Source organism: Corylus avellana, chromosome ca5 (assembly GCF_901000735.1).
Source record: "Corylus avellana chromosome ca5, CavTom2PMs-1.0".
Lineage (NCBI taxonomy): Eukaryota > Viridiplantae > Streptophyta > Magnoliopsida > Fagales > Betulaceae > Corylus > Corylus avellana.
Window position 1 is genome coordinate 2,200,275 of NC_081545.1, and position 15,616 is coordinate 2,215,890.

At 37.2% G+C, this 15,616-nt stretch overlaps 2 protein-coding genes across 2 annotated transcripts; one reads left to right on the forward strand and one right to left on the reverse strand.

Annotated features, from left to right (window-relative positions):
• Positions 1–2,211: 2,211 nt before the first annotated feature.
• Positions 2,212–2,666, forward strand: LOC132180707 (uncharacterized). Its single transcript, XM_059593614.1, has one exon. It carries the CDS (start codon positions 2,244–2,246, stop codon positions 2,664–2,666), a length of 423 nt encoding a protein of 140 aa, XP_059449597.1. The 5' UTR covers positions 2,212–2,243.
• A 480-nt stretch (positions 2,667–3,146) lies between these two features.
• On the reverse strand, positions 3,147–4,531 carry LOC132180708 (transcription initiation factor TFIID subunit 6-like). Its single transcript, XM_059593615.1, has 4 exons — positions 4,496–4,531; positions 4,055–4,180; positions 3,852–3,963; positions 3,147–3,565 (listed from the first exon to the last, which is right to left on the reverse strand). The coding sequence occupies exons 1-4, from the start codon at positions 4,529–4,531 to the stop codon at positions 3,147–3,149; spliced, it is 693 nt and encodes a 230-aa protein (XP_059449598.1).
• Between the last annotated feature and the right edge of the window lie 11,085 nt (positions 4,532–15,616).

Consider the following 15,616-nt stretch of genomic DNA (forward strand, 5'->3'; position numbering starts at 1 on the left):
CGTATCATTTCTAACCATTCAGTCTTGTGGGGACTAAGGGGAAAACTCTATTCTCGAAGATCAATGACTATTAGAAAAAAGTGGCAATTTGCATGCACATGATAAAGAAACAAACATGCATGCATGCACGCGGGTCTTGGCGATGTTCTGGTCAAGTTTAGATGATGTCTTGATCAGGGTCCCGGTAGGGTCCAGCAGGGTCCTCTCAACGGTGCCCTATTAGGTCCAAGCGAGTTCTGATTGGGTTCCAATAGGGTCCCGACGATGTCCGAATTGGATCTCAACAATGTCCCGGTCAGGTCCAAACGGGTCCCGATCGGATACTGGCGAGGTCTTGACCGAGTCCTGGCAGGGTCCCGACTAAGTCCTCGCAAGGCCTCGGCGATGTTTTGACCAGGTACCGGTGGGGTTTCGACCGAGTCCTAGTAGGGTCCCAGTCGAATCTCGACAGCTCCCGACCGGGTCCTAGCAGAGTCTCGGTTGGTTCCCGATCGGATACCGGCGAGGTCCTGACCAAGTCCTAGCATGGTCCCGACCAAGTACCCGCAAGGCCTTAGCGGTGTTTTGACCGGGTTCCTGTGGGGTCTAGACCGGGTCCTAGCGGGGTCTCAGTTGAATCCCAGCGATGTCCCGACCGAGTCTCGGCAGTGTCCCAGTCAGGAGGTCCTGGCAGGATCCCACCAACGTTCTGGCTGAGTCTATCGATTTAAGAATGAGATGTTCAAACTCGAAAAAATGTTTATGGTTTTCAAAAATGAAAACTATTTTAAAACCGTAAACAATTTTTCAAAAATTAAAAAAGTTTTTTTCAGTCAAACCAAAAATATTTTTTCTTGACACTATTATTTTTCATCATACCAAACCCAAAAAAAAAAAAAAAAAAAAAAAAAAATCGAAATCAAAATCAAAATGTTTGATCTTTGGAGATAGAAAGCTTCAATTACGGGTCACTCTGTGTATATCAAATGGCAAGATTAATTGTTACGTTTGGGTGCGAAAGTGGCAATAAAATTAATCTGCGGGTCTCCCTGGTTATGAAGTCAAGATTTCTCTGTTCCTAGCTACCACAAGAATCCTAGTATGGCCAAAACAACCTTCTTTTCTCTGCTGCTTTTTGACCTTCCACAAGGTCCCTTTTTTTTATTTGGTCGGTGACCTTCCATAGTCACCGTCTTAATTTGTTCGACTTTCTAAACATTCTTCAGCCCATTGATTTCACAATTCCACCAGGCTCACATCGAGAGAACTTAAGTTAAATAATTAATTTTACTGTTTTGGAACAACTAATGATTTAATATTATATCAAAATAATAGTCTTGAGTTTGAACATTGTTTCTATAATTAACTTTTTATTTAAAATTACATATTTCACGTGTTAGACTTAATTATTAAAAATGAGTTTAAAAACCATGCAAAGTGAAGAGAAATATTTTTAGAAAAACCAACTACAAGAAAACATAGAGGGAAGAATTTCTCCTTCCCTTCTCTGTCCCTGTTTTGCTTTAGATCTAGTTTAAAGATTTAGATCTAATTTTTCAAACTCAAATCTACTCGTCTTCACAAGCAAAGGCATGTCTTTTTGGGGATGTCTACGATACTTTGCTCCTCCGCTTCTGCTTCTATTCGAGATTTTGTTTTTTTAGTTTTTAATTTTGATTTTTTGTTATTTTGTTCTTCGGGTCAAGGACGTGAGTTGTTTTCCTGGCTTTTTAGGATGAGGAGGAGTAGATCGGTGTGAGGGATTATCTCTCACTGCCGAAAAATAAAGTTTGAGAATTTTGGATACCCATGGGCCTTGTCTTAGATTTGTCTGTCCAAAGTAGATATGTTTCATAACTGTAATTGTATATGAGTTATTGAAAGCTAAAGTCATAGATCGTACTTGTATGAATTTTTTGATTGTATCTATCATTTTGTAATTTCATAATTTTTTGCTATGATTTATTAAGAACTTTATGCTCTTGATCTTTTATTAAAATCTGTCGAACTTAACCAAAAAAAAAAAAAAAAAAAAGCGCAGGTAGTTTAAACTTTCACTTGAAAAAATAGGACATTTGACCAAAGTTATACCAAGCACAACGCGGGAATTCAAAAACTATGGCAAAGAGAAACTACTGGCTAAAAGGGGGGAGTGTTGAAAAAAGCATACATGTGTGCATATAATATGTGAGAACGCCAACTTCTTTTTCATCAAAAACTTCAAAATCAAAGTCCTAGTTTCCATCTTCAAGCTTAAGATCAAAATGAGTGTAGAAGTATTGGATGCTGCCACCATCTTCAACTTCGTGGAGGATGAAGAAGCATTCAATGTCTCAATACGTGACCGTTTTGCTCGCCTTGACACGGATCACGATGGTCTTCTCTGCTATGCAGAGATGTTGAAGGAGCTGCAGAGTCTGAGGGTCTTTGAGACCCACTTTGGGATAGACGTGAAGCCTGACCCAGATGAGCTTGCTCGTCTCTATGATTCCCTGTTCATGCAGTTCGATCATGACTCCAATGGGGCAGTTGATCTGGAGGAGTTCAAGGAGGAAACCAAGAAGATGATGCTCGCCATGGCTAATGACATGGGCTTCTTGCCGGTTCAGATGGCCCTCGAAGAGGATAGCTTCCTCAAGAAAGCTGTTGAACGTGAGTCCAAAAGGCTGCCTGTTCAAGTTCCCTAGAAACGATTGCATCCTCCATGTTTTACACTATAGTGAAGTAATTTTGCCTTGGTTTTCGTTCCCCTGTTTCCTAAAATTAGATTGTAGTACTGATGGAAATAAACGAGAACTTTGTTTTGTCCGCTAAGGTGGTAGAGTTCTAAAGATAGAGATGCCTATAAATTTTGCTATCTGAATTACTAATAATTCGAACAGTAAATATAAGAGATCAGGCCTACCTGCTCCAACAAGCCTCGGATAGTCCACCCTCTTGTTTTGCTAGGAATATGGATCCAGAGTTCAGAGGTCATACTAGCTCCAACTAATTGATAATCTTGGTGCAATAAAATAGGCCCAACACATCCAAATTCCAGACAATCAACACATGATCAGCAGTACTATTGAATGTTTCATAAAAGCTTCATAGAAATTTACCAAAAGATTTGGTCTTGAGAACTTTAAAATTATATATCCAAGTGTAACTTGTACACATATGAGTAACTATGGAAGTGCAGATCTTTGTACAAATGGTAATAAGAACATAGACATCTTGGGAGTTGGAATGAAGGATAAAATGCCTTCACCAAACATCTCAAACAGCAATACCAGGAGACGCCCAGAATCCAAGTCATTTTTCCATATCTGAGAGAGGACAGCTGACCTATTCAGAGCTTGATTATCACCCTTGTCTCTGCTACCTCTGCCATCCAAATTTATGTCATTAGTCGGTTGTCTGGAGGATGATGATGATGATGATGGGCCTGCATTAGAATCAATCAAGGGTGCTGGTGGAACCACAGCTTCCTCTTCCATGTGAGATGGCGAGGAATTGGTTGACGCAGCAAGAATTGGACCATCAGGGGCAATTTTCTTGTGCGGCGGCTGCTCTTCCAAGTGTTCCATGCTCCCCTTGCGTTTATCTTTGTGATTTAATGAGGATTAAAAAGCAGTTAGGGTCTGGCCTCACGTAATATGAACATTGATCAAATAATCCTGTGACCATACATATGCACCCAATCCTAGTATTCCAAAGAAATATTAAGCTTCATTCTCACAATATTCCAACGAAAGAAATCTTCCTCCAATTTCAGTACATTGAAACCTTACATATACATTTAACTATGTAAACACTCATATTTAGAACAGTGGAATTGTTTCAAGCCAAAAAGAAAAAAAAAAAAATGGAAGAAGAAGCACATTTCTTACTGGGTGGGGTGGTAATAACCCTTGCATTGGTCCTCCATACTGCACGTGATGACAGGGATGGCAGAGGTGAGAATATCTTGAGCCGATCAAATATACATTGACCTGTTGCATGCTGGAAAAAGCAAGGTCTTAAATGTGAATCCATTCCTAAAACTTCTACAATAGTATAATCATACAAGCATTGGGTTAGAAAAGCAGCTCACTAGCAGGGATCCATAAAAACGCCGAGCCTCATGCCTCTTCATCTCATTCTTTTGCTTCTCAAGAAGCATCTCTGGTTCAAGAAGTCGCATATATGGCTCAAGATTTGGCAGTATTAACATGCGAACCTACTTGCAAGGAATAGAAGCATAAAAAACAGCTCAAAATCCCTGTAGATAAGTAGAAGTAGGATGTGGAAACTCAAACATAACATGGATTGGAGAAAGGTTAATTCAGTTTCAAAATGCAGAGGCTACTGTTTACGGGCTCATACACTAATATAGAATACTAAGAATCCAATCTCCACAGTTCATAATATAGATTCATATGTTATGAACGTCCTTGCAAAATTTCAGCTCAATCGGACCACAAACGCCCATCAATCGGAGCTGTTGATCAAGGCTGGACAGCATTTCCAGAATGTTGTTTCACCCATTGCCTACCCTGTCCGGACAAGCCTTCCCCGGGTCCAGCTGCATTTCTAGAAACCTTATTTTTGCTCCGCAAGGCCCTGTCCGGACAGCCCATTAACTTGTTCAGACACCCTGTAAGTTTAAGTCCAAAAACGTGATTTTAAGTGGGTTAAGTCTAGGATTTTGTCGGGAGTATATATACATCTTTATAAAACAGAGAGACACGAATTTTCACCCCCAGAGAGTTCGTTGGAGGCTGTGCTAAGAGAGATCATATGTGGTGAGCGTTAAATTGAATCTCTTAGAGTTTTAGTTATTCCTTCGATAAATCTACGGTTGAGAAGTCTATCGAAGTTTCGGTAAAAGGAAATCATATAGAAGAATTGTGTCAGATGTTCTGTAAAGGGCTACTGCGGTAGAAGTCAAGTGGGTCGCTTGTCGTGTGCAAGGAAGTGTCAATTGCAAAGGTTTTGTAATCCTTCTTGTATTCCTTATTCTTCTTATAGTGAATTGATTTCCTAGGTTTGGCTGCCCCGGAGAGGTTTTACATTTAGAGAGTTCTCTAAATGGTTTCCTTTTCGTAACCAAATATCTGTGTTCTTGAATGTTCATTACATATTTGTATTTGGTTGAATATTAACTGTTAGGTTAGATCTTATTCCACATAATCTTTGTGAAACACCTAGACATTTGAATAGATGTTATTTGGAGTCGTATTTTAGGTTTTTCAATTGGTATTAGAGCGGGTTCACTCTGTCAAAGGATTAAATTCCTGAGTTTGATCCTATATACTTTCTAGATGTCCCAAACTCTTGATTGTTTCGAAACTGTTGATAATACGTTTTGTGAAACTATTATGTCTTCTGATAAACAGTATTATTCTGATAACGAAATTGATCTTCAAGAGACTTATAATTTGTTGTTTGTGAAATTCTCTGAGCTACAAGTTATTAATTCCAAGAATCTAAAGAAACTCAGAGAGGCTGAACATGATAAAGATGAGCTAATTGGTGAATTAAGTGATTATCTTGATTTGTGTAAAACATTGAAATTTGAAAATCATGATCTTGCTAATAAAGTTGAGTCATTAGAGAATGAATTAAAGGAGTTCAAAACTCTATTGAAAAAAATTCTCTAATGATAATCTTGACAAAATTTTGCATACCCAAAAAATCTACTTGTGATAAACCTAGGATTGATTTTGACAAGATTATTGCTCCTTCCTCTAACCTTGCTTCTTCTTCCAAGAAAGTTTTTGTTGAAACAGAAAACTTGGAAGAGCCATTGGATGAAGATAAGCTAGTTGATGTTCAATCCTCAAGAGGAAGAGGAAAAGCAGTCTTAAAGAAAAAGAAGAAAACAGTTGCTGCGACCTCAAGAGATAAGAAGGGTAAGAAAGGTAAGTACTCTTGTGTTGAGCACTTTTTACCTAGAAGCAACTCCAACTTTGTTTACCTTGCAAGGAACCAACCTTCTCAAAGGTTTATTCCTACATGTCATCACTGTGGTAAGATTGAGCATATTCACCCTAATTGTTTTTAGTTGAATAATCATGAGTCAAAAAGAGCTTATTTTCTTTCTACGAATAGTCATGATGAATTATTCAACATGCTAAGGGGTGTTATCACCCAGTTAAATGATTTAGACAAGAGTCGCATATTTGTCCCCAATATGAAGAAAGTTTGGATTAAGAAGGTTGATACCATTCACCCATTGAGGGGGAGTGGTAGTGATCTCACCTAAATTTAGGTGAGTAAATAACATGCCTAGGAATTGTCGTTTTGTTTATTTTTGAAAATCCTAGAGCATGTTGTTTTTCTTTGCATTGCATTTTTGTTTGTTTTGCATTTGTTTTTCGTTTGTGTACATTTCTTTTGTGAAAAATTTCGAAAAGACAAAAATATGTTACTTTGATTGTTTTTCTTTTCTTTCTTTTGTCTTATGCACCTAGATAGTCCATTAATTTCTCATGTTGCTTTTATGAATTTAATTCCTTGCGTCTTGGAATGTTCTTAATATGCATGAGATGAAAATTTGTATAAATGGATTTGTTTTTGTGGTTAACTAAAGCCTAAACTTATAAAATACATTTTGCCTATGCTTTATCCCTTGTGCACATTTAAGCTTAAATTGAGGTTTTGTTTCACTTTTTTTGTGAGGTCTGTTAGGTAACCATATGAGGTTTTTGACTAGTCATATTTTTCAAATTGACCATATGCTAATTGAACCTAGGGCTTAAAAATTCTTGTTTTCTCTTTTGTGATAAGCACAAAAAGTTTAAGGACATTTTTCAAAGAGAGAAATAAACAAAATAGTGAAACAAGTAAAATCAAAAGATCATATTCCAAAAGGAATTTATTTCACTGTGTCAAACTTGTGCAAAATGTTTTACAAAGAGAAATGTATAGGATGAGAGTGGCTAGACCCTAATATAATAAAGTTTGACTTTTGATTTGATATACTTGTCAAAACCTCATGGTGGTGAAACTTTCTCCTCATTTTGTAAGTTAAAAATTTTTCTCTTTGGATGGCTTACACACACACACACACACCACACAAGCATGGGTTGAATGAAACATTTTTATTTGCTTGGGTTAAGCAATATGAGTTTCTTGTCATTTCTAATCTCATGTATATTTTGCATATTTGGAGCATGTTTGGGATATTCATTGTGCAATACATGAGTTATTAATGTGTATATCATGTGTGTTCATTTGACTTTTGAGGGGGGAGAAACATGGTTTGAATTTCCAGTTTCTTGTTGTTCATTGAATCATACATTGAGGGGGAGTTTTGTTGACGTTTCTTTATGATCATGCATTCTACGTCATTTTTTTTCATGAGTTTTATTTATGTCTTCTTGTTCCATATATTCCTTGATGTATTTTGTAAAGTGTTTCAGGAAACATGAAGACCTTTTGTCATTCTATGACAAAAAGGGGGAGTAAATATGGGGGAGATAATGGGATTGGCTAGGCATTTTGGTTTTGTCACTGAATTGCCAAAGGGGAAGTTTGTTAGTTCTTGTGTTGGTTTAATTCAGTTCCAAAATGCAGAGGTTACTGTTCACAGGCTCAAACACGAATATAGGATGTTCAGAATCCAATCTCCACCGTTCATAATGTAGATTCATGTGTTATGAACGTCCTTGCAAAATTTCAGCTCATCGAACCACAAACGCCCATCGATTGGAGCTGTTGATCAAGGCTAGACAGCATTTCCAGAATGCTGCTTCACCCATTGCCTGCCTTGTCCGGACAGGCCTTCCCTGGGTCTGGACCGCATTTCTAGAAACCTTATTTTTGCTCCGCAAGGCCCTGTCCGGACAGCCTATTAACCTGTCCGGACACCCCGTAAGTTTTAGGGCCAAAAACGTGATTTTAAATGGGTTAGGTCTAGGGTTTTGTCGGGGGTATATATACATCTTTATAAAAGAGAGAGACACGAATTTTCACTTCCAGAGAGTTCGTCGGAGGCTATGCTAAGAGAGATCATATGTGGTGAGCGTTAAATTGAATCTCTTAGAGTTTTAGTTATTCCTTTGATAAATCTACGGTTGAGAAGTCTATCGGAGTTCCGGTAAAAGGAAATCATATAGAAGAATTGTGCCAAATGTTCTGGAAATGGCTACTGCGGAAAAAGTCAAGTGGGTCGCTTGTTGTGTGCAAGAAAGTGTCAATTGCAAAGGTTTTGTAATCCTTCTTGTATTCCTTATTCTTCTTATAATGGATTGATTTCTTGGATTTGGCTGCCCCAGAGAGGTTTTACATTTAGAGAGTTCTCTAAATGGTTTCCTCTTCGTAACCAAATATCTATGTTCTTGAATGTTCATTACATATCTGTATTTAGTTGAATATTAATTGTTAGGTTTGATCTTATGCCGCATAATCTTTGTGAAACACCTAGACATTTGAATAGGTGTCATTTGGAGTCGTATTTTAGTTTTTTCACACTAAATACAATTTAAGACATTGAGGAGAAGAGATCGACCTATGGAGGGAGGGATGGAAATTGAAAAACTCTAAATAGATAAATATCACAGTTTATGCGGAATTAAAAGATATTTATCAAGGCAAACAATCACCAAAATATAAACAATCACACACAAGGATTTTGGTGACGAAGAGAAAACCTTTTAGAAACCGATATAAAATTAAAACCTCTCCGGGGCAGCCAAACCCAGGAAATCACTATAAAAAACTATCCAGAGATTACAGACACTAGGAACACTTACAAACCGATGCAAGACCTTAACTCTATAAGATCGACAAGCCTCCAACTTGTCTCATCGCTCATAATCTTCTTCAACGTGATTCTCCTTTACAGGACCCTTCTAATAGACTTCAATTTAGCACAATCAAACTAATAAAATCCTCTACGAGGAATAATTTGGCTCTCAACAAATATTCTCTCTCAACATAGCCTCTCACGAAACCTCGCCTCTAATTTCTTCCTTCACTTTCTTTATAAAGTTATTTATATACGAGAGAATCAAACCCTAGCCACGTCACCCATTAAAACACAATTTTTGGGCATTCTTCAACCGGTTGTCCAGACGGGGGTAAGTGCCCGTCCGGACAGAACTAGTTTTCATGGAGAAAATTAATTCTCGGATTGTGGTGTTCGGAAAGCGTTGTTCCCCTGTCCAGACTACCACTGCTTCAACAGAGAAAATGAGTCTCTATTTTTTTCTGTTCGGACATAAAGAACCTACTGTTCGGACTACACTTCTCAACTTCTTGAATCACCACTTCTCAGCCTCTTGGATCACCGAATTAGCCAACAAGAGCTAACAAACTCCCCCTTTGGCAATTCAGTGACAAAACCGAAAAGCATGAGGGCTATCCCATCATCTCTTCATATTTACTCTCCATTTTTGTCACAAAATGACAAAAGGTCTCCATGGTTCCTGAAAACACTCACAAAAATACATCAAGGCATATGTGGAACAAGAATACATAAATAAAACTCATAAAAAAAAAAATGATGTAGAATGTAAGATCATAAAGAAACATCAGCAAAAAATCCCCATCAATGTATGACTCAATTATCTACAAGAAATTGGAAAAGCAAAACATGTTTATCCCCCTCAAAAGTCAAATGAACACACATGATATACACATCAATGACTCATGTATTGCACAATGAATATCCCAAACATGCTCCAAATATGCAAAATATACATGAGGCTAGAAATGGCAAGAAACTCATATTGCTTAACCCAAGCAAAGAAAAATGTTCCATTCAACTCATGCTTGTGTGGTGCGTGTGTAAGCCATTCAAAGAGAAAAAATTTTAACTTACAAAATGAGGAGAAAGTTTCACCACCATGATGTTTTGACAAGTATATCAAATCAAAAGTCAAACCTTATCATACTAGGGCCTAGCCACTCTCATCCTATACATTTCTCTTTGTAAAACATTTTGCACAAATTTGACACAGTGAAATAAAATCCTTTTGAAATATGATATTTTGATTTTATTTGTTTCATTATTTTGTTTATTTTTCTCTTTAAGAAAGCGTCCTTAAACTTTTGGTACTTATTACAAAAGAGAAAGCAGAAATTTTTAAGCCCTAGGTTCAACTAGCATATGGTCAATTTGAAAAATATGATTAGTCAAAAACCACATATGGTTACCTAACAAACCTCACAAATAAAGTGAAACAAAACCTCAATTTAAGCTTAAATGTGCACAAGAGATAAAGCATATGCAAAATGTACCACATAAACTCAGGCTTTAGGTAACCACAAAAACAAGTCTATTGACACAAATTTTCATCTCAGGCATATTAAGAACATTCCAAGACGCAAGGAATTAAATTCATAAAAAACAACATGATAAAGTAATGAACTATCTAGGTGCATAAGACAAAATAAAGAAAGAAAAAAAAAAAAAAAAAAAGAGGAAAATATTTGTCTTTTTGTTATTTTTCACAAAAGAGATGCACACAAACAAAATATAATTTCAAAAAAAAAAAAAAACATACTCTAGGATAGGCAAAGATATGCAAGAAAATCAATCCTAGGCATGTAGGTGACTCACCTAACATAAGGTGAGATCATCACCACTCTCCCTCATGGGGTGAATTGTATCATCATTCCTAACCCAAACTTGAGAAATCTTAGGTTTAGACTTATGACTTTGCTCAAACTTATCTAGCTTAGATAGCACTTCTCTCATCATTATGACCAAACCCTCACTTTCTTTCCTAGAAAAGGAATTTTCATTTATGTGCACATGATGTTTCAAATTAAAACAGTGAGGTCGAATGTGACCCACTTTTTCACAGTGATGACATGTAGGGACAAATCTTTGAGAAGGTAATTTCCTAGGAGGATGCACGACTCTAGGTGTAGGGTAAGATGCATGAGGCTCAATGTAGATTTTCTTACCTTGAGGAGTCGGAGCAACTACTTGCTTTTCTTCACTTGAAGATTCTTCTACTTTCACTGGTTTAACAAAAACAGTATTTGAAGTAGAATTACAGTTAGAAGACAAAAAAACAGTTTTATCAAATCCTAAGCCAAGTCACTAGAATGCTTTTGAATATGCAACATTTTATCAAGCTTTTCACTAGAGAATTTACTCAAGTGATTTCTAGATGCAATCAGATCATTTTGAAGGGATTTATTTTTAGCAATTAACACATGATTTTCAGATTTGAGAGTATTGCAAACAGCATGTGAATCACTGAAAGATTTCAACAAATTATCCTTTTCAAGCTCAAGATTCTTAAAATCCTTAATAATTTTCAAATTAGTATTTCTAAGCATAGAAAACTTTTCCATTAAATTGTTAAAGGAGTTTTGAAGATCATTAACCCTATTTGATTCATTATCAGAGGCAGATTGAACATCTGATTAATTAGAATCATCAGAATCATAGGATGCAACAAATGCAATATAATTAGGAGTTTGTTCCTCATCAGTGTCACTCAAGGTAATATTGAAGGCTTTTTGACCTTTTGGCTTATTACTCTTGAAGTTAGCACAATCCTTTCGCACATGGTAATATCCAGAACACTCATAACATTTTGGACCACGTGGGTCTCTTTCATTTATATCCTAAGTACTCTCTTTTTGTTTTCCAAATTTCTTGGAAATTCTATGTTCATTCCTAAAATACCTTATAGCTATTAAGACAAGTTCCTTATCATCTGGTGAATCCTCATCAGAGTTCTTCCTAAAAGTTTGAAGAGCACCAACTAACTCTTCTATCCTCATGGTATTAAGATCAGTGCATGACTCAATAGCAGTTACCTTCATTCTGGATCTTTCAGGGAGTGATCTCATAAATTTTCTAATAAGCTTAGTGTCTGAAACTTTATTTTCTAGATTTATCATGGAATTTCTAATTTCACTAAGTTTACCAAAAAAATCATTGAATGTCTTATCCTCTAACATTTTAATATCCTCAAGCTGAGAAACTAATATTTGAAGTTTTGGAGCTTTAACAAGATTAGTTCCTTCATTCGTAGTTTCTAGGATCTCCCATGCATCCTTGGCACTATCACAATTTGAAATTCTGGAGAACTCAGTTTGTGAAATTGCCAAGCATAGAGCATTCATAGCTTTGTCATTCGCCATACGAGTTTGTTTTTCAACATTAGACCATTCAGCTGTCGGCTTATTTGGAGCTTTAAATTCAGATTCAATGACATGTCAAACGTCTGTAGATTTTAAGAAAAATCTCGTACGTGACTTCCAATAACCATAATTTGATCCATCAAAATTAGGCATAGTGTTAAGGGTTTGAGACATTTTAAACAAGAAACAAAGATCACACTCAGGAATTTAATCCTTCACAGAGTGAACCTGCTTTGATACCAATTGAAAAACTCTAAACAGATAAATATAACAGTTTATGCGGAATTAACAGATATTTATCAAAGTAAACAATCACCAAAATATAAACAATCACACACAAGAATTTTGGTAACGAAAATGAAACCTTTTAGAAACCGATCTAAAAGTAAAACCTCTCAGGGGCAGCCAAACCCAGGAAATCACTATAAAAAATTATCCAGAGATTACAGACACTAAGAACACTTACAAATCGATGCAAGACCTTGACTCTGTAAGATCGACAAGCCTCCAACTTGTCTCCTCGCTCATAATCTTCTTTAATGTGATTCTCCTTTACCGGACCCTTCCGATAGACTTCAATTTAGCACAATCAAACTAATAAAAACCTCTACTAGGAACAATTTGGCTCTCAACAAATATTCTCTCTCAACACAGCCTCTCACGAAACCTCGCCTCTAATTTCTTCCCTCACTTTCTCTATAAAGTTATTTATATATGAAAGAATCAAACCCTAGCCACGTCACCCATTAAAACACAATTTTTGGGCATTCTTCAACGGGCTGTCCGGACGGGGGTAAGTGCCAGTTCGGACAAAACTAGTTTTCACGAAGAAAACTAATTCTTGGATTATGGTGTCCGGACAGCGTTGCTCCCCTGTTCGGACTGTCATTGCTTCAACTAAGAAAATGAGTCTCTGTTTTTTTCTGTCTGGACATGAAGAACCTGCTGTCCAGACTGCACTTCTCAACTTCTTGAATCTCCACTTCTCAGCCTCTTGGATCACCGAATTAGCCAACAAGAGCTAATAGAAATTAAAGGCAAAATCATGAAAGAAATCTTTTGCTGATCCGCAGAGATTCAGAGAGAAACTAAACAAGAGCAATAACGGCTATGAAACATCATGCAAACTAAATCATCTTTTTGAGATATATCTGTTGAGGTTCAACAATTCTGCTGCTCTACTCGCTTGGACGGCTCTTAAATACCTTCAAGGGTGCGACTTTGAATGCCATAAAAGGATTTGGCTTCCCTCATTGGGCAACAATTGGTTTTCAGATGAGATGGTCAAAGGCCTGATCCAACAAATGGTATCAGAGCTAGGGTCATGGGTTCGAGTCGCGGGAGCGTCATGTTGAGGGAGGGATTGTTGAGGTTCAACAATGCCGCTGCTCTGCTCACTTGGACGGCTCTTAAATACCTTGTGTGGTGCGATTTCGAATGCCATAAAATGATTTGGCTTCCCTCACTAGACATCAATTGGTTTTCAAATGAGATGGTCAAAGGCCTGATCCAACAAAATCTTATTCAAACAAAAGACAAAAGTTATACTTTTCTTTTGTTCTATTATATTCTCTCATCTACATCTCTATTTACTATTTGCACTTCCTTCACTTCTCTTAAGCCAAAACTTAATCGCTTAGAGTGGGCTTTAACACCTATAGGATGCGTGACAGTCTCTGGATATAGAGATCACTTTCAAACATGAATGTAACAGTACAAAAAGTTTTCTTTTCCCCCTTAGTTCCATGAAGCATGGGAGATGAGAATACCGCATTGGGTCCCAAGGTTGTTAACCCTTGAATTGCACCATATTGATGAGTCAATGCCCGTTTTGGATCCAAAAATGCATTAAGCAAAGTTTTTGTCAAACGTGTCTGGAGATTGTTATAAACATGCCCAAACCTGCAACAGAATTTGAAAAGATTAGATGTAAATGGGCCTACGTAATAACAGGAAATTAAATCTTCATTCATAAAGTTAAGTGATAACCAAACGAGTTCTGATTGGGTCCCAATGGGGTCCCGACGATGTCCTAATTGGATCTCAACGATGTCCCGGTAAGGTCCAAACGGGTCCCGATCGGATACTGGCGAGGTCCTGACCAAGTCCTGGGGTCCCGGCCAAGTCCTCGCAAGGCCTCGGCGGTGTTTTGACTGGGTACTGGTGGGGTTTCGACCTAGTCCTAGTGGGGTCGTAGTCGAATCCCGACAGCTCTCAACCGAGTCCTAGTGGGGTCTCGGTTGGGTCCCGATCGGATACTGGCGAGGTCCTGACCAAGTCCTCGCAAGGCCTCAGCGGTGTTTTGACTGGGTCCCAATGGGGTCTGGACTGGGTCCTAGTGGGGTCTCAGTTGAATTCCAGCGATGTCCTGACCAGGTCTCTGCTGTGTCCTAGTCAGGAGGTCCTGACAGGATCTCGCCAACGTCTTGGCTGAGTTTGTCGATTTAAGAATGAGATGCTCAAACTCGAAAAATTGTTTATGGTTTTAAAAAATGAAAACTATTTTAAAACCATAAACAATTTTTTCAGAAATTAAAAAGGTTTTTTCAGTCAAACCAAAAATATTTTTTCTTGACTATTATTTTTCATCATACCAAACACCAAAAAAAAAAAAAAAAAATCAAAATGTTTGAGCTTTGTAGATAGAAAGTTTCAATTACGGGTCACTCTGTGTATATCAAATGGCAAGATTAATTGTTACGTTTGGAATGGAAAGTGGCAATAAAATTAATCTGTGGGTCTCCCTGGTTTTGAAGTCAAGATTTCTGTTTTCCTACCACGAGAATCCTAGTATGGAGGAGGGTCTTCTCGGTTTGGCCAAAACATCCTTCTTTTCTCTGCTGCTTTTTGACTTTCCACAGGGTCCCTTTTTTTTATTTTGGTCGATGACCTTCCGTAGTCACCGTCTTAATTTGTTCGACTTTCTATACATTCTTAAAACCATTGATTTCACAATTCCAGCAGACTAACATCGAGAGAACTTAAAATAATATTAGTTAAATAATTAATTTTACTATTTTGGAACAACTAATGATTTAATATGATATCAAAATAATAGTCTTGAGTTTGAACATTGTTTCTATAATTAACTTCCTATTTAAAATTAAATATTTCACGTGTTAGACTATATTATTAAAAGAGAGTTTAAAAACGATGCCCAGTGAAGAGAGATATTTTTAGAAAAACCAACTACAAGAAAACATAGAGGGAAGAATGGCTCCTTCCCTTCTCTGTCCCTCTTTCTCTTAGTAGCAGAGCAGTCTTCTCTAAAGTCTCTTTCAGACTCCGTATCTAGTGGTTTTGTTTTAGATCTAGTTTTTCAAACTCAAATCTACTCATCTTCACCAACCAAGGTATGTCTTCTCGGGGATGTCTACGATACCTTGCTCCTCCGCTTCTGCTTGTATTGGAGATTTTGTTTTTTTAGTTTTTAATTTTTAATTTTTGCTATTTTTGTTCTTTGGGTCGAGGATGTGAGTTGTTTTCTTGGATTTTTAAGTTGAGGAGTAGATCGGTGTGAAAGATTATCTCTCACGGCCAAAAAATAAAGTATGAGAATTTT

Excerpts from the sequence above, each read along its gene's own strand:
- LOC132180707 (XM_059593614.1), top strand. The coding sequence starts at position 2,244 with ATGAGTGTAGAAGTATTGGATGCTGCCACCATCTTCAACTTCGTGGAG.
- LOC132180708 (XM_059593615.1), bottom strand. The coding sequence starts at position 4,531 with ATGCAGCTGGACCCGGGGAAGGCTTGTCCGGACAGG. Across the intron at positions 4,181-4,495 it reads GGAAGGCTTGTCCGGACAGG|GTTCGCATGTTAATACTGCC; the intron begins GTAGGCAATGGG and ends CCTTGCAAGTAG. Across the intron at positions 3,566-3,851 it reads GGTTATTACCACCCCACCCA|ATAAACGCAAGGGGAGCATG; the intron begins GTAAGAAATGTG and ends TAAATCACAAAG.